This window comes from Mirounga angustirostris, unplaced genomic scaffold, assembly GCF_029215605.1.
Source record: "Mirounga angustirostris isolate CCGP_5_RB_7025 unplaced genomic scaffold, mMirAng1.0.hap1 SCAF_12, whole genome shotgun sequence".
NCBI lineage: Eukaryota > Metazoa > Chordata > Mammalia > Carnivora > Phocidae > Mirounga > Mirounga angustirostris.
Genome location: NW_026991720.1, coordinates 364,644 through 384,278, shown reverse-complemented (window position 1 = coordinate 384,278; position 19,635 = coordinate 364,644). Strand labels below are relative to the sequence as shown.

At 45.4% G+C, this 19,635-nt stretch overlaps 1 protein-coding gene across 12 annotated transcripts in view; it reads left to right on the top strand.

Annotated features, from left to right (window-relative positions):
• DYNC2I1 (dynein 2 intermediate chain 1) overlaps positions 1–19,635 on the top strand; it is a 60,143-nt gene that overhangs the window by 13,488 nt on the left and 27,020 nt on the right. For 8 of the 12 annotated variants that reach the window (XR_010406678.1, XR_010406677.1, XM_064575635.1 and 5 more), the window contains 12 exons: positions 513–604; positions 2,831–3,139; positions 4,796–4,860; positions 6,334–6,388; positions 8,926–8,991; positions 11,171–11,248; positions 11,831–12,026; positions 13,112–13,214; positions 15,243–15,372; positions 17,264–17,375; positions 18,142–18,230; positions 19,456–19,585. Coding sequence is in view for 10 of the 12 variants with exons in the window: in XM_064575635.1 (XP_064431705.1) it covers positions 513–604; positions 2,831–3,139; positions 4,796–4,860; positions 6,334–6,388; positions 8,926–8,991; positions 11,171–11,248; positions 11,831–12,026; positions 13,112–13,214; positions 15,243–15,372; positions 17,264–17,375; positions 18,142–18,230; positions 19,456–19,585 (1,425 nt within the window). In the remaining 2 variants the exon portion in view is untranslated. The other 4 variants (XM_064575633.1, XM_064575639.1, XM_064575641.1 and 1 more) reach the window with 4 other exon arrangements.

The window sequence follows — 19,635 nt, the reverse complement described above, 5'->3', positions numbered from 1 at the left end:
CAGGTGGGCCGTACGTTGCATCCTTATCACAGGGGCCTCCTGCATCCGCTGTGTCCTCAGCAGTGGGCCCTAGGAGGCTGTGGGGCTGTGCAGTTCCCCTGTTGTCCCCGAGGCAGGCGTTTTTTCTTTGCCTCCGAGCACTTGGTGACTGGGCCAGTTTTTCGTAGTGGACTGGGCTCTGCTTCCCTGGGCACCTCGGTCAGTGGCCAGGAACTCGGATGGCGTGTATGTGGGCTACTGCCCCTCTTGAGTTTCCAGGGGGTCAGTCTGATCTTTTCCAGATTGCTTCAGTTGCCATTGCAGTCTCCCTCCTTAGCCCATTTTAAGTTTAGATTCTAGGACTTCTCATGCTTGATATTGAAGGATGTGTTTTAATTGAAGAATATGTTTTCATATGTGTTAAAATATACTACATAATGATGCAACATGTACAGTAAAGAGTGCAGCAGGATGTTAGGTCATTCTGATGTGCTGACGTTTGGGAATGTCAAAAATATGTTCTATTTTTGTAGTAAGCAAAGTGAGAACGGAAGAGAAGGAGAGGAGAGATGAAGACCCTGAGAGGAGGGACGAAGAAAGAGAAAGACGATACAGAGAAAGAAAGGTACGTGGGCAAACCCAGAAAGGGCTCTCCGGAGTCTGCAGAGTACAGCCTGTTCATGCATTGTTAGTAGAAGCATTTTTGGAAAGTGCTGTCACACAGGATGCAAGGTCTGAGGAAGTTCTCAGCCACTTTTCCTTACGCATGTGTTGTTTTCTTTTCAGGAGAAATACATGGTGATTTTGGAAAATTTAGAAAATACAAATAAATAGTAAGAAGAAAATAAAAACAAATTCCACCCCAAGATGATTATTGATAATATTTAAGTATATATCCTAACAGAGTAGGTTTACATATGCATTTGTGTATATATACATATATGTTTTCTTAAATTGGATTTTTACTCTTTTATGAACTTTAAACTGGATACACTTGGGGGCGCCTGGGTGGCTCAGTTGGTTAAGCGACTGCCTTCGGCTCAGGTCATGATCCCGGAGTCCCGGGATTGAGTCCCACGTCAGGCTCCCTGCTTAGCAGGGAGTCTGCTTCTCCCTCTGACCCTCCTCCCTCTCATGCTCTCTGTCTCTCATTCTCTCTCTAGCAAATAAATAAAATCTTAAAAAAAAAAATTAAAAACAAAACAAAACAAAAAACTTTAAACTGGATACACTTGGAACATTTTTCTAAGTCATACTTCTATATAATATTAATGGCTGTACAATATAATGATATGCGTGTGTCAATTTTCTTGATACATCTGCTTTTTTTTTTGGACACTTAGGTTGCTTCTGAATTTTTTTTTATTATAAAGACATCGATGGGGTAAAGTTTTTGCCTTTATTCATAATTATTTTCCTATGATTAATTTCTAGAAATGAACTTGCTAGATGAAAGTAAATATAAACTTAACCCATTTGCTGTACAGAAAAGCTGTGATTACTTATATCATCAGAGTGTAATTCCCCATGTCCAAAGCAGCAACTGGGCATGATCATAATTTTTAATCTTTGCTAATTTGATTCAGAACAAAGGAACACTTCTGAACATTTTATGAAAGGGTTTACTGCCCTGTTGTTAGTTATCCCCTCTGCGTGTTTGCTTACTTTCCTAATGGAGCATTTATTCTAAGAGTACTTTAAAGATGAACTCCCTGCTAGTTATTTCTGTTTCCATTTCTGTTTTGAATTTTGTTTGTGGGATCTTTGTTTTTTTTAGTAAGTTTAAAGTTACGGGGTAGTCAGGTCTGTCTTTCCTTGTTTTGGTTGTTGATGTAAGGCTCGGAGAGCCTTCTCCCCACACCAGGATTACATAAGTAGTCGCCTGTATTTTGTTCTGGGTCCTTATAATTTTTTTAACACTTAAATCTTTAATCCCGTAGAATTGATTTTGGTGATAGGTATGTGGTAGTAACCTAGCTTTACGACTGAGGAGTTTGGTCATGGAGCTTGCCAGCACGTTTTTCTTTAGGAAGGTTATCCTGGCGGAGATGAGCAGAGTGGGTGGGAATGAGGTGAAGGAGAGGAGTCAGGAGGCTGCTGGGCAGCCACAGGGGGGATGGCGGGAGTGGGATCCATGGGGACTGAGCCGAGAAGGAGGTAAGGGCCCTGTGGCTGGAGGGCGAGCAGTGACCCACTGTTGGGTGTGAGTAGAGGAGGCCCTCGGTGGGAGGAAAGGGCAGTTCCATTTGGGATTCAGTTGAGACATACTGATGATGCTCCCAAAACTGTGAGTCTGAGCCAAAAATATGACATGTCAGCAGCATGTTCTGCTAAGAGCTGTGTGTCACCATGTGATGGATGTCACCAGTTACTACTGAGCACCCACAGTGGTTTTGGGAATCAGAGATGACTGCACAGTGGTGCCTGGTTTTAGGAATCTCCCTGTGGGGGAGCAGACGTGTGAACTGCCAAGGACAGAGGCTGGTAGGGCGCGTGGTGCTCTGCTCACAGAGGTTACACATCTCAAGGAGGGACTGGGGTTGGTGGAGTGCAGGACGCATTCACAGCTGGGGAGAAGGTGACAGGAGTGACAAGGACAGGCTGTGGAGGAGGGGGGCATGCTTGCCATGCTGAGGAGTTTGCACGTGGTTTTCCATATCAGGGTGAAGGCAGGAGTGTGATGCCTGCCACTACCGTGTGGGTTGTGTCGCCAGCAGCGGGTTTTTCTTTCCGGAAGCACATCTTTAGAGTCGGGGTCGAGGAGGGAGGGCAGTGCAGCTTCACGCATGTGTGAAGGATGGCAGCCCACGTTTCGTATGCTCACGCATTCTGCAATCTGTCCCATTCAAAGCTGCAGTATGGTGACAGTAAAGACAATCCTCTTACGTACTGGCTGTATAAAGAAGAAGGCGAAAGGAGACACAAGAAGCAGAAAGAACCAGATCGAGAAAGGAAACATGGAGAAAAAAGCAGCACAAGGGAAAAAAGAGAAAAGTATCCAAAAGAAAAAAGTAACTCCTTCTCTGACAAGGAGGGGGAAGAAAGACACAAGGAAAAGCGACACAAGGAAGGTTTTCATTTTGATGAAGAGAGGCGCCAAAGTAACACGGATAAAAAAGAGAGGTTGTCGAGAGAAGATCTTAAGAAAAAGGAGTCCAAGGTACCATTTCTGATGCTTCGTAGCCTCTGTAGTCATCCTAAGACTGGCCCTCTTATTAGAGAAGAATTTTCTCTCTCTGTAGCCAGAGGATAAGACTTGTCTTTGTAAAAACATGATTCAAGTCTGTGTAATGTGATCAATATAGAGAAATTGCTGATATAGTAGGAAATATGAAGTCAGATTTTCTGATTATATTGTGAATGTACTTTATTTTTTTTTAATTTTATTATGTTATGTTAGTCACCATACAATACATCATTAGTTTTGATGTGGTGATCCACGATCCATTGTTTTCATACAACACCCGGTGCTCCATGCAGTACGTGCCCTCCTTAACACCCATCACCGGGCTAACCCATCCCCCCTCCCCCCTCCCCTCTAAAACCCTGTTTGTCTCTCAGAGTCCATAGTCTCTCATGGTTCATCTCCCTCCAATTCCCCCCCTTCATTTTTCCCTTCCTTCTCCTAATGTCCTCCATGCTATTCCTTATGTTCCACAGATGAGTGAAACCATATGATAATTGACTTTCTCTGCTTGACTTATTTCACTTAGCATAATCAAGTCAAAAAATGGGCAGAAGACATGAACAGACACTTCTCCAAAGAAGACGTACAAATGGCCAATAGACACATGAAAAAAATTTTCATCATCATTAGCCATCAGGGAAATTCAAGTCAAAACCACATTGAGATACCACCTTACACCAGTTAGAATGGCAAAAATGGACAGGGAAAGAAACAACAAACGCTGGAGAGGTTGTGGAGAAAGGGGAACCCTCTCACACTGTTGGTGGGAATGCAAGCTGGTGCAGCCACTTTGGGAAAACAGTGTGGAGGTGCCTCAAAAATTTAAAAACAGAGCTACCCTATGACCCAGCAATTGCACTACTGGGTATTTATCCCAAAGACATAGATGTAGTGAAAAGAAGGGCCATATTTTTAACTGTTTTTAAGGCTTTTGGTACACGTTGTGTATTGCCCTCTGGACTTTCTTGGTGGGTCATTTAGTCCTGCCTTTGCTCTGCACTCTTCATCTTCATGGATCCGTCCCCAGGTCTGTGAGATTTCTCTGCCCTAGGGAGCACTCGCCCTGGTCCCCTGGGGTCTTCACCTGTCACATTCCGGCCTCATGCCCTTCCCTCTAGGCCATGCTTCTAGCCAGTCCTTACTCAACAGATGCCTCTTTCTTTAAACCACCTACCTGGATTTCTTGGCTTGCAATCTGATGGTTTTAATTTTATTTTTACAAATTCACTTGATTTGAGAGAATTATAGAAGTAGAATTTATAAAGCAGTTGTTTAAATTTTCTTTTCTATAGGTGGATGAATCTATGAAATAGCCACGTTATATTTGAAAGTTCATAATTTTAAAGCAGTGTAAGGAATTAGTCAGATTTATCTGAAAGTAATGTGAAATTGATAAGTAGAAATGTCTTTTACATACTGAGATAATGTATAATCATCTTTTAGTATACCTTTACTCATCTTCCTTGCATTAATTATGTAATCGGCTGAAGGTAGCTGGTCAAAACAGTTACATCTGTGGTGTCGATGCTTTTGTTAAATTTGGAGTCCATGCTTGTTGTACAGAGTTTACAATTACAGTGACTTCATTATGTTATGCTAATGAGTGTCATGGAATTTTTTGTTTCATAGAACAGTGAACACCGAAACCGGGGTGCAAGTTCAAGGAGAGATCCCACCGGCAGCTGGGAAGGAACGTGCGTTCTCTGGTGACTCTTGTGTGCCCCGTGCTTCTCGTAGAATGTGTGAACATGAGTCTTTCTTATGGGGCCTGATTATAGCCAGTAAATGAGAGTGAATTATAGATACACTTCATTTACTCTTGATACAGCCCCTCCAAATTATATTCTAGGTGCACCTGAGGAGCTTGGAACTTGTTATAAATTCTTAGTCCTATTTTGCTTGTTTTATATTTGCTCACACGAACTTGGAGATCAGTACTCACTTTGGGGTGTGAGTGTGTGAGAGGCGGTTCCAGCCCTGCAGCACTCGATACCCGGAGAGGGCAGGGTTTCCGCAGGTGGGCTCCCACCCCTTTCACTGCCACCAGTGCCCAGACCAGTCAGGGTGCGGACAGCAGATGAAGTCTGTCTAGCCACAGCCAGGGCATGGATGACAGCCTGCTGGAACGGCACGTCTGCCTCTCCTGGGCGTGTTGGGTAGCCCCCCAGAGCCCTTTCTCTGCTGGTAAAAGTCTAGTAACAGTACCTGTTTTGTGTGGGTTTTGTGAAGATCACAGATTAGAGTTTGTAAAATCTCATTTTGTACATAAGCTCTAGATTTCTTTTTTAAGTTTTTATTTAAATTCCAGTGTAGTTCACATACAGTGTAATGTTAGTATGAGGGGTACAATGTAGTGATTCAGCACGTCCGTGCACCACCCGGTGCTCATCCCCAGCCTGTTTCCCCCGTTCCCCACCCCGCACCCCTCTGGTCACCAGCAGTGTGTTCTCTAGAGGGAAGAGTCTGTTTCTTGGTTTGCCTCTCTTTTTTCCCCCTTTCCTCATTTGTTTCAATTCTTAAAGTCCACATATGAGTGAGATCATATGGTATTTGTCTTTCTCTGACTGACTTATTTCACTTAGCAGAATACTCTCTTGCTCCCATCCATGTTCTTGCAAATGGCAGGATCTCATTCTTTTTTTGGGATTGCCTAATAAAATTACAGGAGTGTTCTAGAACTCTCATAAGGATAGAGAGTCATACACACATACAACTTTGTCAAAACACATAGTTTCTTCTCTCTGCTGAGGCTGTTTTCTTTCTTGGATTGCTGCTGAAATACCAACAGTGTAGGAAGACTTTAGTGTCCACAGTTGTAACGAGATATGCTTCAGACATGTGATGGGACATACCAGATACCGATAAGAGCCTTCGCGGAGGTGAAAAATGCTTTATGTCTCAAGTCTTTGTTTAAAATTAATTTTGAGGGGCGCCTGGGTGGCTCAGTCGTTAAGCGTGTGCCTTCGGCTCAGGTCATGATCCCAGGGTCCTGGGATCGAGCCCCGCGTCAGGCTCCCTGCTCCGCGGGGCGCCTGCTTCTTCCTCTCCCGCTCCCCCTGCTTGTGTTTCCTCTCTCGCTGTGTCTCTCTCTGTGAAATAAATAAATAAAATCTTAAAAAAAAATAAAATAAAATAAAATTAATTTTGAATTTGATCATACTTTCTAGGTATGCAGAGGATTTAGTAAGAAATAATGGAAAAGATAAAGACTCAAGAAGGAAGGTAAGACACTTATGTTGACTTTATTTTGCAGCAAGATTAGCCGTGAGTCTCAGTTTGTGATGCCCTGGAAAGCAGAGCCCGACACAGGCCTCGCCCGCAGATGGGTTGATCTGAGTGGTGATTCCAGGAGGACATAGTGGACACGTTTAGATTAAAAGCCTCAGATAGATTGAAAGTAGACAAACACCAGATAAAGCGTCACGTGTGTCAGAGCTGGAGTGGCTGTGCTCATGTCAGCAGGATCGACTGGGACGGAAGGTCAGTGAAGCGGAGGACCTTTCCTGGCGATGATCAGCTCGCAGGGAGAGGTCACAGTTATAAATGAGCACGTACCTAACAGAGGAGCCTCAAAATTCAGAATTGAAGGGAGGAATGGAGGGTAGAGTGACAGCATTTCATGGCAGCACACCGTGCCCCTCGGGGGAAGGGACAGGCTCCTGGAGACAGGAACCCCCACAGCTGTCTCTGGAAGAGGTCCGCAGTCTGGCAGGTGAGCACACTGGCTCAGGGTTAGTCCTCCCGCAGGGAGGCCCAGGCTCCAGGGACCTCGCAGGCAAGTTCTGTCCCACGTTTGTTACCAACACCAGCACGCCATGCATGGTCCTGCCCTCCCATGTGACTGTCTCCTGCGCGTGGAGGGCGATTCCCGGTCTTTGTGTTTCTTACCATCATTGCACTTACCATCAGAATAGTCTTCATAATGAATATTTAGTAACTATGAAGTGGTCAGCGCTGGGGGGTTAATTATCATCCAGCCATTTTCCTGGTTTGTTGTTTTTTATCATGGGTAATATGGCAAGGAGATTTGCGTCATTATTTCTGAAGAATAATTTTTCCTGTCACTTTCTTTGGTAGTTATCTGAAACCCATGACCCTGAGATAATCATCTTTAACGTTTTGTGCCATATTTTTGTGTATCTCTCTATTCCATATGCATACACAGAAACACATGGAATTTTACATAAATTAGATCGCAGGGCATATATTATTTTGATGTGGGTATGTTTTATTCATTCAGTTTTGGGGAGTGGTTGGATCACTGACCATCTAGCTAAAGCCACACCTAAGGACAAAAGTTAGCCTTACAACAACTTCTTCCCAGGTAATCTTTTTCCTATATAGTCTTTTATACTTGTATATGAATATTTATATTTGGGAGTTGGGGATGCCTTTTTTCTGTTTTGCACATGCACTCCCACCCCCCATGCAGCATCCTGTTTTTCCCAATTCATCGTTCGAGTGATGTAGATCTGCCTCACAGTTTTTGTGGATAAATTCTTGAACTGGAGTTGTTGGATGAAAATATATAGATTTTATAGTGTTTTCCTTACATCTCCCAGTTCTAATGAGCTCTAGATTAGCACTATTCACTAGAGTTATAATGTCAGCCACATTTATAATTATAAATTCTCTAGTAGTCATATTAAAAAAGCAAAAAGAAACAAAATTCATTTTAATAACATGTTATATAATCCAGTATTTCTGGAATACTATTATTCTTTCAACATGTGATCAATATAAAAATTATCAATAAGATATTTCATTCTTTTTTTTGCCAGCCAAGCAATATTTGTGATATATTTTTCCCCTGAAGCATTCTTGAAGGTACTTGACATCTCATTTTGGCTTATGATTAGGTCATTTGTTTTATAGCATCGACACTGAGTTTGTCTTGGTTTAATTCTTCAGCATTATGAGAAGCCTACCATACGCCAGAGTAATTTTCTGGATATGTGGAAAGCTCCTTATTCTCGTCATGGTAATATGCCATCCTGTCCCCAGTTTTATGCACTGACCAGTGGGTAGTGATGTCTAGGACTTGTCTCTTCCTCGTGCCAGTGACCACAACAGGAGTGGAAATCAGCGTTTCCCTCGCCGGCACAGGGGTACTTTATCTGCCCCCGTCACTAGGAAATAGGTCCACTGGTGCCCCCTCATCTGCGGTTTCGGACACCCGTGGTCAGCAGGGGTCTGGAAGCAGATGGCCCTCCCCTGACGCATCGCCAGAAGGTCAGGCTAAGCTGACGCCTGCGTCACTCACCTCCCTTCATCTCATCCTGGGGCATTCTGTCATCTCAGGTCATTACGAGAAGGGTGAGTGCAGGATGGTAAGATATATTGAGAGAGAGAGTCCAGAGTCACATAACTTTTATTACGGTATATCGTTATAATTGTCCTATTTTATTATTAGTTATTGTTCATCTCTGACACTTTATCATAGGTATGTATGTATAGGGAAAAATGTAGTACGTGTAGGGTTTGGTACCGACCACAGTTTTAGGCCTCCGCTGGGGGGCTTGGCACGCATCCTTGTGGGTAAGGCAGGGGGGAACCACTGTACTGTTGTTATGCCCATTTCTCAGAGGAGAAAACGAGGCACTGAGGTTACTTGCCCTCGGTGATCTTGTTTGTATACCTTGGGGCCAGAACCCCAGTCCTCAGCCACTGAGGGCAGCGCCTCCGTGGGGGGCGGGGTGGGCTCTGGGGTTGCCCTGGAGACCCTCCCCGTGCTGCTGACTGGCTCTGCTGTCTTCCAGCACAGCCGGGAAGAGGGCGCGTCGGCGTGGAAGCTGGCTCAGAGGCACGGGACAGAAGAAATGGCGGTAAGGAGAGCGCGTCTTTCCGTTTTGGGTGCTCCTATCCAAAGGTGTGCTTTTACTGGTGATTCTTTGCTTTCATAGTACCTGTTTATTAGGGTAATTATTACTCCTTTTAGACCGCAGAGCATAGGTGTGAAGGGGACATTGGAGAGGCTGGGGTGCTGTTGAAGGCCTGGAAGAGTATTGGCTCACTGTGCGTGTGCTTGGACGCCGTGGCCGTCCTCTGTGGGGGCAGCGGAAGGGTTTGCAAAGAGCATGGCAGGGAAGAGGGTCCAGCCAAGTGAATAGCCAGCCTTCTCATCACTGCTCTGTATTTAAATGCGAGAGGGTTGAGGAGAATTGCAGAAACCAACTAGAGACGTCTCAAAAGATGTGATTCATTATCGGTGAAACAGAGTCAAGGTAACAGATAATTTTCAGAAATATATGCCAAACTAGGGAGATCAAGGAAATGGCACTATCTTCTTTTAAGGGGAGATCATTGATAACTCTGAGTACTTCTTTCCAAAGCTGATGAGTAGAAAGCACCATGGTGCTCCACTTAAGGCCCCAGGGAAGGGGTGGTTGAGCTCCTGCTGGTGGCACTTTGTTGTCATCGTCCCTGGCTGGGCTCTAGCTCCACAAAGGGTGCTGTGTCAGCCCTGTGGCCCCTGGCAGAGCGCCTGGCACACCCTGGGGTGAAGTGTTTGCCAGTCGAGTGGAGGGATCGCCCTGGACGTGGTGCAGAGCCCCTGTGGGTATGTGTGCCAGGGGTTCAGCAGTGTGAAGCTGCAAGGTTTGCTTAGAACTCCTGCAAAAACACAGCATTTGCTTTTGTTTCTCTTATCACTTAGCAGGTGTCCTGTCTGTCGGTGCGTTGTTCACTAATGTCCAGTGACTTTATATGACAGTGTGCCAAAAAGGATCTTTTTTAGGGGGCAGTTTTTCCTATAAAGTATCTGTACAAAATAACTCTTCCCCACCCCCAGGCAATGAGGTGTCCTTAGTAATCCTTTCAGTCCTGTGGGCATACAAGAATGTACCTATTTAGAAAGTCAGGCCAGGTAGCCACTTAGAGGAACAGCTGGGTTGTGGCATCAAGCGTTGGTTTTGGGCATTGTTTACTGCACGGCACTGCCCTGGGTTCTAGAGAAGAAAGGTGCACTTCCAGGTGGCAGACTGTGCCACTGGGTGCTCCCCGAGCTCAGTCCTCTCCTGGATGCCCCTGTCTCCTCTTCGCACTCACCACATTCTCGCCCTAGGCCCCCTCTCCCTCCTCTGTGCCTGTTTTGGTGGAGGTGCTGACATCCATCCAGTTTTTGCCCCTGCAGACTCGGGGTCATTTTTTCCCTAAAGCCCGGCCACTGTCATCCTGCCCCTTTGCCCCCCAGGCCCACGCTGCTGCCAGAGTTCCCCTTCACTGTTTCCCCTCCAGAGTAAGAACCAGAGCCCTGGTGAACGTGTGGTGTGTGGGGGCCATCCGGCAGGGGCGTGAAAGCAGGTGTGGTGCAGTCATGTTTCTTTCTGAAGAAGGATGTCTCTGAACTTGAGTGAATGAGAGGGGACATGGCCGGGATGGGGGTGCTGGGCTGAGGATGATGGTGGGGGAGGGTCGGGGCCTGGGGGGGCTCCTGCGACGTGGAAGAGCAGATGTGGATAAGAAGAGAAACCGCTTTCGGAGGGAAAATACGAGTTTTCTAAACATCTGTTTCATTTCTGCTACCCTCTTATCCTGGAAACCTGGAACATGTTTCTACTCAGTTTTCCGGGTACCTCTTCCAGGATGGCTTTGGGATGATGTGTGCAGCACCCCCATACGTCCAGAGCCTGACGGGGCACCCCTCCCCCTGTGTTTGTTGCCCGGCCCGGAGTGCTGGAGTGATGGGGCAGGTGTGCTCTGAGTCTGAGGGGCCGGGATTTGCGCAGCTTGTGTACTGCTCAGGGAAGAGGAGACAGCCGCAGTAGCACCTCGTCACGTCGTGGTGGTTTCTCAAAAAGGATGAGTTCGTTAACTTTTCCTCTTTACGGTCGTATTCACCACGTAGGAAGGTATTTTTAAGGGATTTGAAGTTGGATTATGTTCATTTTATAAATACATTTTAAAATCAGCAACATCAAATTAATCTTAACATTTTCCCAACCTATTTGCAAGATTCAGATTTATGATTGAATTTTTTTTTATGTGTTTGATTTTTACCTCTAGGAAATTGAAAAGGAAGGCATTGATTCAGAAAATGCTGGAGCTGATGAATATAGAGCTTGCTTTGAAGATGATTTTGAAGTTTGTATAGAAGTTAAAATTTTTCTCGGCTTAAAAATAATTTGTTCTAAAATCTGCTTAATTATATTAACTTAAAAGCTTTCTCTTTTTGTTACTCTTAATACTCTATATCTGTTTGATTTAGGCTTGTTACCAGTAAAAAGTGCTGTACTATCAGTGCTTACCACTGTGATGTAATTAAATGATTTTACGATTTAGCCTATTAAGTGCACTGCATCCAAACCTGTATGTGTATATTGGAAAGAATCTCTGTGTGTGTATAGGGTACATATATTCACAAACACACACACACACACACACACCCTGTCACATTCTCAGCACAAAAATGTTAGCACGTTATTGTTACTGACACCTGTCAGTGTATGTAAATCTATACAGCGTGGTTCATTTTTAGAGAAAAAGGCAGCAGTTTATACAGATCTATAACTCAAGGGCATTGGTGTCCGTTAACTGTAAAAATCTTTCTTGGCCATAATGAGCATTTTGTCTGTTTTAAATTCTAAATTGTATGTTTTGTTCTGTATGTGTGTTCTTTAAAGTCAGTTTGTCTAAAGGTTCCAAAACTGTGATTATTGTTTGTAGGATTACGAAGATGACTTTGAGGTTTGTGATGGAGATGATGATAGCTTTAACGAGCTGGAACCAAAAGAGAAAATTGAAGAGCTTCCTCTGGCTAGAAAAAAGGAGATACAGGAAATTCAGAAAGCCATTAATGCAGAAAACGAAAGGATCGGCGAGCTGTCCTGCAGACTGTCTCAGAAGCCAGGTCTGCTGGAGGGTGAGAGGGACTCGAGGACAGGTTCACGCATCCGTCTCTCAGGACGGCGGGCGCCCGCGCCTGCAGGGTCCTTGAGTGTGGAGTCCTTCTAACTGGGGGCAGATGCGTGAGTGTCGTGGGCTCCCACAAGGTGCCGTGTGAGGCGCTCAGAAGGTACTGGCCCAAGCTGCACGTGGCCTCCCTGGTCGGCGCCTGCAGCCTGTGGGCAGCTGTGAGCACAGGTCCTTCCGGGGGCGCTCACACGGGAACCGCCAGTCCTGCGTGTGGCCCTGTTCACTTCTCCCTTGCTGTCAGTCGGCCCGTCTGCAACGCATGCTCTGTTTTCTGATGCCACTGTCTTTGAGTCTCACAGAGGAGAGTGAGCAGGTCAGCGGGAGGCTCAGAGCAGATGCGAGCCTCTTGGGCGGTGGCTGCGGAGCTGAGGGCCGGTTCGGGGAGACAGGTTCAGGAATGTGGCCTGCCAGATGTGTCTCAAGACTTCTTTCCCAGGGATTTCCTGTACGGAATTAGAAATGTGTTCTGCCCAAAAGTTCTTGGCGTTGTGCTATGATAAAGTCACTTGTAAGAGTAGAAGTAAATATCTTAAAGTCACTTAAAGGGAAAGCTATGACATTCTGATAAAAAAATTAGCATTAAACATAGCACCAAAGGTCAATAGGGCAATATTAAAAATATTACTGGATGATATACTACTTTAAATTATCTAGTAAAATAATTAGCAATTAATACAACTAATTATGATTAGTAATTGATATAATAATCCAAATGAAGGTTAGGCAGAATGATTATTATCCTCATTTTTTTTTTTTGAGTTTTATTTATTTAAGTAATTTCTACACTTCACATGGGGCTCAAACTCACGACCTGGAGATCAAGGGTCACCTGTTCTGACCGAGCCAGCCAGGTGCCCCTAGGACCCTTGTATTTTGCGCTTGCTGCGGAGGAGACAGAACTGAGCTGGCAAGTGCTGATACATAGCCTGTTCTCTAGGCTTATAGTGAAACCAGTGTCTCGGAAGCCAGGGGAGCTGTCCCGCTTGAAAGAAATATTTCAGTTTCAGAAAATAGCTTTCTTTTTTTGTACAGATGAAAACAGTTCCCCTGCCAGAGCCCCTGTTTGTGGAATTTTTGTTGATTTTGCAACTGCCTCACGCCGTCAGAAGAGTTGGACTCAGGCCCTTAAGCAAAAGTAGGTGTGTTGGGAATTTGTGAAGGGTATTGTGGAATTTTAATATACTTCAGTATGCTTTAAAAGAATAGAGCTTTTCTTTTTATTTTCACTACCGACATTAGGTATGTTCTTAAATTTGTGCTCCGTGTCTCCATGTTCCACTATCATGTTAACAGTGAAGTGCGCCGATGTCTACTGCTGCTTGGCGTCCAGCGTTTGTGGATTCTGGGGTCACCCCGGGGTCACAGCCCTGCGCTCCCTGAACTGCATGAGCTTGGCCCTCCTTGCGTCTCCGCGTGGGGCTCCCACTCGAGGTGCAGCGAGTGCTGCCTAGTGCTCGCACACTGGAGAGCTCAGCGTTCCTGTGTCCATTCTCAGAGGAGGAGGCTGAGCAATTTGTAAGGGTCAAGAGTGCTAACAGCTGGGTGCACGTAGTGTGAGTTTCCCTCTGTGTCCCAGGCACTGTGCTCCCTGTGTGTCAACTACTTCATTCCCTGCAGCCCCATTTTACAGATGAGGAGAGTGAGGCTCGGGTTTGGAACCCAGGGCTCCCAGATGTCACAGTCCACGCTTATAACTTAGAAATCTATAAAATCAGAAATTTATGAAAGTCAAAGGGTATAGTCTCAAGTAAAGGGTCTATCATATTAAATTCAAGTATGATTTAGGAGTAAATGTAGAAATTAAATGTTTTTTAAAAACCTGTGTTTAAAAGCCATCATTCCATCTGGCTCAAATATGACTTTAGTGGGTACTCAGGAAACTTTGCTTAATGCACAAATAAATCATGAATAATAATAAGTTTTCATATAATTTTTGTTGTCCTTATAAAATATAAGGTAGTAAAATCAGTTTTTGCCACTATGGCTAGGTTTTTTTGCTTTAACCTCATTCAAGTCTTGGAAACTACATACGGCTTAATGTAATTTTTATGAACTCAGAGATAATCAGAACCACACAGTGTAATGTTTAGGCATATATAAATGTAAGATGAAATTATATTTTACAAAGCAAGAAAATGATAGTTACCAAGTTCTGTATGCTGATTGTCATGGGCAGTGGGGGACCCTATGTGGGCACAGGTCATCCCACGGTTTCTGGTTCTGGGGTTGGGCAGCAGGTCGTGGGATGTTACCGTATTATGATACATAAGTGTACGTGTGTTACATGCATTATTTTAGGTCAGAAATTATACTGAATATGGAGGACTGGAGGTACTAATTGGGGAAGATGTGACAGTGGCCAGAGGCTAAGGTTATGGAAAGGTGGCAGTTAGTGGGAAAGTCCGAGAATGGGCACATAAGGATGGGGAGGGAGCAGATCTCATTTGTGAGCTGCCCAGGTGGTGGAGACCATGCCCCACATGCAGACTGAGCACCAGCTGTGTGGAAGTCATAGTAAATGAAAGAAAGCAAACACTGGCCAGGCAGAGCTCATGTTCCAGTGGGGGTGACGAACAGTGAGTACAGGGCTTGATCCCTGGGCACGCCACATGAGGGTGCCGGGAAGGAAAGAGAGACCAGCTCAGGTGAGTGGAGAAGGACGGTGTGCGAGGCCAGGGGAATCCACGTGCAAGCAGCATCTTGCCGGCCTCGTTGGGTGGGAGGGGCGATGGGCTATGCTATGTGCTGCTTGGCCACTTCCTGTCTGGTCATCTCGGAAGAGTGGCCTAAAGGACAGCGTGCACCTGGCCACCGCCCAGGTGACATCACAGAATGTAATCCTTCTGATCAAGACATCCATTCATGAAGTGAAATAATTGCTCTCCATGAAAATTCTAGGCATGCGAATATCATAACTTTATTTTGTGTTCACCTCAGGTGCACGGAATTAGAATAATCAAAAATTTGGTTCATTCTATATTCACATTGCTGGTGTATGCATGACTGTCTTATTATTCACAACTCTTCAATACCTCAGACTCACAGCCACCGGAAAATTTGTTCCTCGACAATTACCTGATTTGATTATAAGGTTCCTTATGCTCTCCCTGTACTTTCCTTTGTATATTATTAACTTTTCTCTTGTTTCCAATTTATTTTAAAGGACACGCAGTACAAAGCTGCTTCGGCTCATTGACTTAGATTTTTCATTCACTTTCTCTCTCCTGGATCTACCGCCAGTAAATGAATATGACATGTATATCAGAAACTTTGGGAAAAAAAACACGAAGCAGGTTAGTATAAGATGCATTAACAAGTAGAGTACAATAAGATATACTTGTGCTATACTGTATCTTGTTCCAGAATGTTAGAGCTTGGGAATGGTGTGGGAAGGATGTAGACTTGAGGAAAAGGGAACCCCTTCATCATGTGGTGCTCATTACCCTGGAAAGATTGTGCTCATGTCCACGGATGCTCCACAGGCTCCTGAGCCCACGTGGAATAGGGCACGCTCCCAAACTTGCGGATGTTTTATTTAAAGTCAAGCAGAGGGGCGCCTGGGGGGCTCAGTCGTTAAGCGTCTGCCTTCGGCCCAGGTCATGATCCCAGGGTCCTGGGATTGGGTCCCACATCAGGCTCCCTGCTCAGCGGGGAGCCTGCTTCTCCCTCTGCCCACCGCTCCCCCTGCTTGTGCTGTCGCTCACTCTCTGTTGCCCACACTGTCTCCCTCTAGCAAATAAATAAAATCTTAAAAAAAAAAAAGTCAAGCAGAATGTTATGTTTGGATCCGTTGCCCATCATCCCATCTGTTGCATTCCACGCCCCCCAACCCGCCATCCCCGCATGCCTCTCTGTTACCTTGCTTTCCTCCTCTCCTCTACCTGCCCAGTCCTCAGTGTCCACGTCCGTTTCTTAGGTGAATCCCTTCCTCATGGCTTCCACTGAATTCTCTTTCTTACTCCAGACTTACTCCACACACTTTGTACTCCCCTGTAGTATTGTAAGCATTAGTTTCGTAACTGTCCAACTTCCCAACGAGGTTGTAAAGGTTCTGAACATTTTTCTTCTGTCCCTGATGCTGTCTTCGGTCAATAGGTGCTTGGGTACACTCCGTCTGTAAGACTCTTTCCATAGGAAGAAGGGCACAGGCAAACCTCAGAAAGCTGACCGATTAGTGTCGGCTTCACTGCTGGCTCCCTCCACCCTTGTGTAGGTTACCTGCTCATCTCAAAGCTATTAGTAACACATTTATCTTTACTGAAGCATGTACCTCTTCGAAATAAAAAAAAGTTGTGTGTGGTTTTGGAAAGACAAGAGTATGTTCTGGGAGAATAGGAAGTTGGTGGACTAGGTGGCAGTATTTTCAAACCGAAGCTAAATTGTTTTGTCAGGGATGAGGGAGTTTCTGTATTATGTGAATGAGAAGATTTCTGTGGGGATCCGTGTTTGAATAAAGACCGCCAGAAGGAAAGCAGCAAGCACAAAGCAGTGTGTTAAAGCAGAAGGACAGTCTGAAGGTGGAGAGGGGGCTAGGTTGGATGTTATTGGGTCTGGGCTGGGAGGAGCTGTGTCTAATGGACGTGCTTTCAGTCCTTTGGGAAACTTCCCACAGGTTGGGATGGGGAGTTTTTGCCCCTACGAGGTTGAACTGGAACATCCTGGGGGCCTTTCTCCTAGGGTCGGACTGTACCTGCAAAGCAAATGCATCCTGTAGAGTCTAGGGGTTACCTTGGGGCAGGGGTGGAGGAGGGCGCATGCTCCACCCATGTGGCTCTTGATCCAGCAGCCCCAAGGTCTTGGAAGCCTCAAGGTCAGGATGCTGAGCTCCAGGCTTTTAATGCGTAGCTTTTTAAAATCACTGCCCTCACCTCCAGCTCCTGACTCTGTCACTCCCCTTCTGGGACTTAAGACTCTGCCTCAGGGTCTCCTTCCACTTCTGTGCAATTTTTACCTAACAGTTTAATGTGACCTTTTGAAAATACCTTAAAAAATTAGGCCTGTATGTATCAACATTTAAGACACAAGCGGTCTTTGCAGGATTGTTATTTCTACCACAACACCTTTGACAAAAGCAAGAAGGCTCACTATTAACTTTAAAACTTTTGTTTTTTTCTTTCCAACGATGAGAAATTGCTCTGAAGTTGAGACCCAGTGCTAATTCCAGCATATCTCTCTTTTTTTAAGGCATATGTTCAGTACAATGAAGATAATGTTGACAGAGACATCCAGACTGAAGAGATAGAGACCAGAGGGGTGTGGACCCAGCACCCCGGAGAGGGCACGGCCGTGTCAGGGGGTGAGCAGGTCTTTGCTCTGAGCACTGAGTGCAGTGTCTTGACGTTATTTTTGGTGTTGTGTTTATTACCTTTCCTGTTATCTCTTCTTGTACCGTTTCTTCCAGTGTGGCTGTTTGTGTGTGACTGGGGAGACACCCAGTATTCTTCGCAAAAGCAGACTAGCTTTTGGGAACCACTAATATTAGCACTGAGCTAAAGGCCCAGTGTGGGCCTTGACCAGGGTTGATAACACTTTTATTCCTAAACAGAGGGAGAGTCCATATTCCAAACAAGTGCTTTCAAATGGGCCTGTTCTCATTAATAGAGAATTTCAGATAGGAGGTTCGGTTTCCAGACATGTTGTCTGAGTGTTAGGTGGAAGGCCCAGAGAACGCACAGTGCCATGCTTGATGCCGGTCGCCTTCCTAGTTGATTTTTACTCACAGGACTTACCCTGTGTGGCCGGGGCCCTACTGCTCCCTTTCCTCAGGTAAGCCTCCTCCTAAGAAAAGAAGATACCCAAACCTAACACTTACAAAGTGATTAAATTGATGCCTTTAACTATTTCCCTTAGTGCATGTGAGTAGGATTCTGTGTACAGACTTCCTATAAAACAAGGTGCAGTTGTTCTTGAAAAAATCGTGGTAGATCTAGAGAGTACAACGTAAAATTCTCTGACTTTTCCTTCCAGGGAAAGGTTTGTAACAACTCTTTGAATCCTAAGGTGTGTTAAGACATGAAGTTTAGGGTCCACTCGGTTGGTTCAGTGCAGCCTGCTCTCTCTAGGGAGCAGGAGTGGAGATCCCTGTGATGTGGCCACTGCACCAAAGGTCGACACGCGCAGGCTGTCCAGCTTCCTCCGGGCGGCGTGCCAGGTACGTGCTCACCAGGCCTCCTCGCGATGTGTGTCACCACAGGGCTGGCTGCGTACTTGGAGTCTGTAGTTCAATACCAGTTGCTTATATTGTAACATAAACGTAGACTGAAAAACAGACCTACTACATTGTGAAGGCAGGCGTACACTAGGCTATTCGAAATTAATAAATTCATGACTTTTAACTGGAAATTTACAAAATACAATCAAAGATGATGGGAATGGTCTGTTGAACCCCCTGTACCTGCTGGTTATCAACTCACGGCTGATGGTCTCAGCCCACGTCCACCTCCAGCTATTTCTGAACACTCAGCCCCTCCACGTGTCAGGGTGAGTCTCTCAAAAGGAGCCTTAAAACTATTGAGAGTGAAGTGGCTCGCGTGCCCTCAGTTGTCTCCTGTGTCTTTATGGGAGCGGCCAGTGTGGCAAACATGGGCTCTGATGTGTGGGTTGGAGTCAGCCTGTCTCCCCGTCTGTATTCTGGACACATGGTGGTTCCTTCCTCCCCGTGCTGTGTTAGGAGAGAGTCTGTGCTTTATGAGATAGATCATACTTCCACGTAATTTTAAACTTAATCGGCTTCTCTTTTAGGGTCAGTTCATGGGGAGCTACGAGGAGAGAGCCCTTGGGTACAGGGTGAGGAGAAGGGAGGTTGGGCTGGAGTAGGAATGAGTGAGGCCGGAGTGGGCCTGGTTGGGTCTGGGCTGACTTTAACCTCCCAGCTCTCCTTCATCTTCTGCAGCCCAACCTCCCACGCTGGTCCCATTTCTGCGGTGGATGTTTCTCCTGGTTCTGCCGTGTGTCCCCTTACCCATCGTCACCCTAAACATGACCCTGTGAGAGCCATTCCAGGACCTACTGCTCGTTCTGTCCTCACTGTGGCCCCATGAGAAAGACAGTGGTGTATATGCCCTGACGTATTTTTATGCCCCTTCTTTAGTCAGGAAAACTGGGTGGTCCGCTGTTTTCCTCCTCCTGTTGTTTTTAGAAAAGCGTTTAAATAATGACTCTCCTGTGGAGTTTATGTTAATGGAACTTTACCTGTTTGTTTCTATTATTGTGCAGAGAGAACAATATAATTTTGTTCTGTTCGTTTCTGTGATGTCTTGGAGTTAAGCAGTTATTTTCAGAAATGTGATAGGTAATGATTTCTGTGTTTTGTTTTGTTCTTATAAAAGTGAATATATTTGAAATGCTTATGAAGGACTGCTCACTGTCTTTGAAAGGTGATTGCGGTTTTGCTTGAAGAGGATCGTGTGGGAGCCGAACCCGGCTGGTGCCCCGGGGCACAGGACAGCACCCTGCATATCAGTGAAAACTCCTCTCAGCTGAATACCAGCCTGCCCTTCCTTCAGAGTAAGGGCGAGCCTTGAAGTGTGTTGAAATCTCATAGCAAGCATTTATGT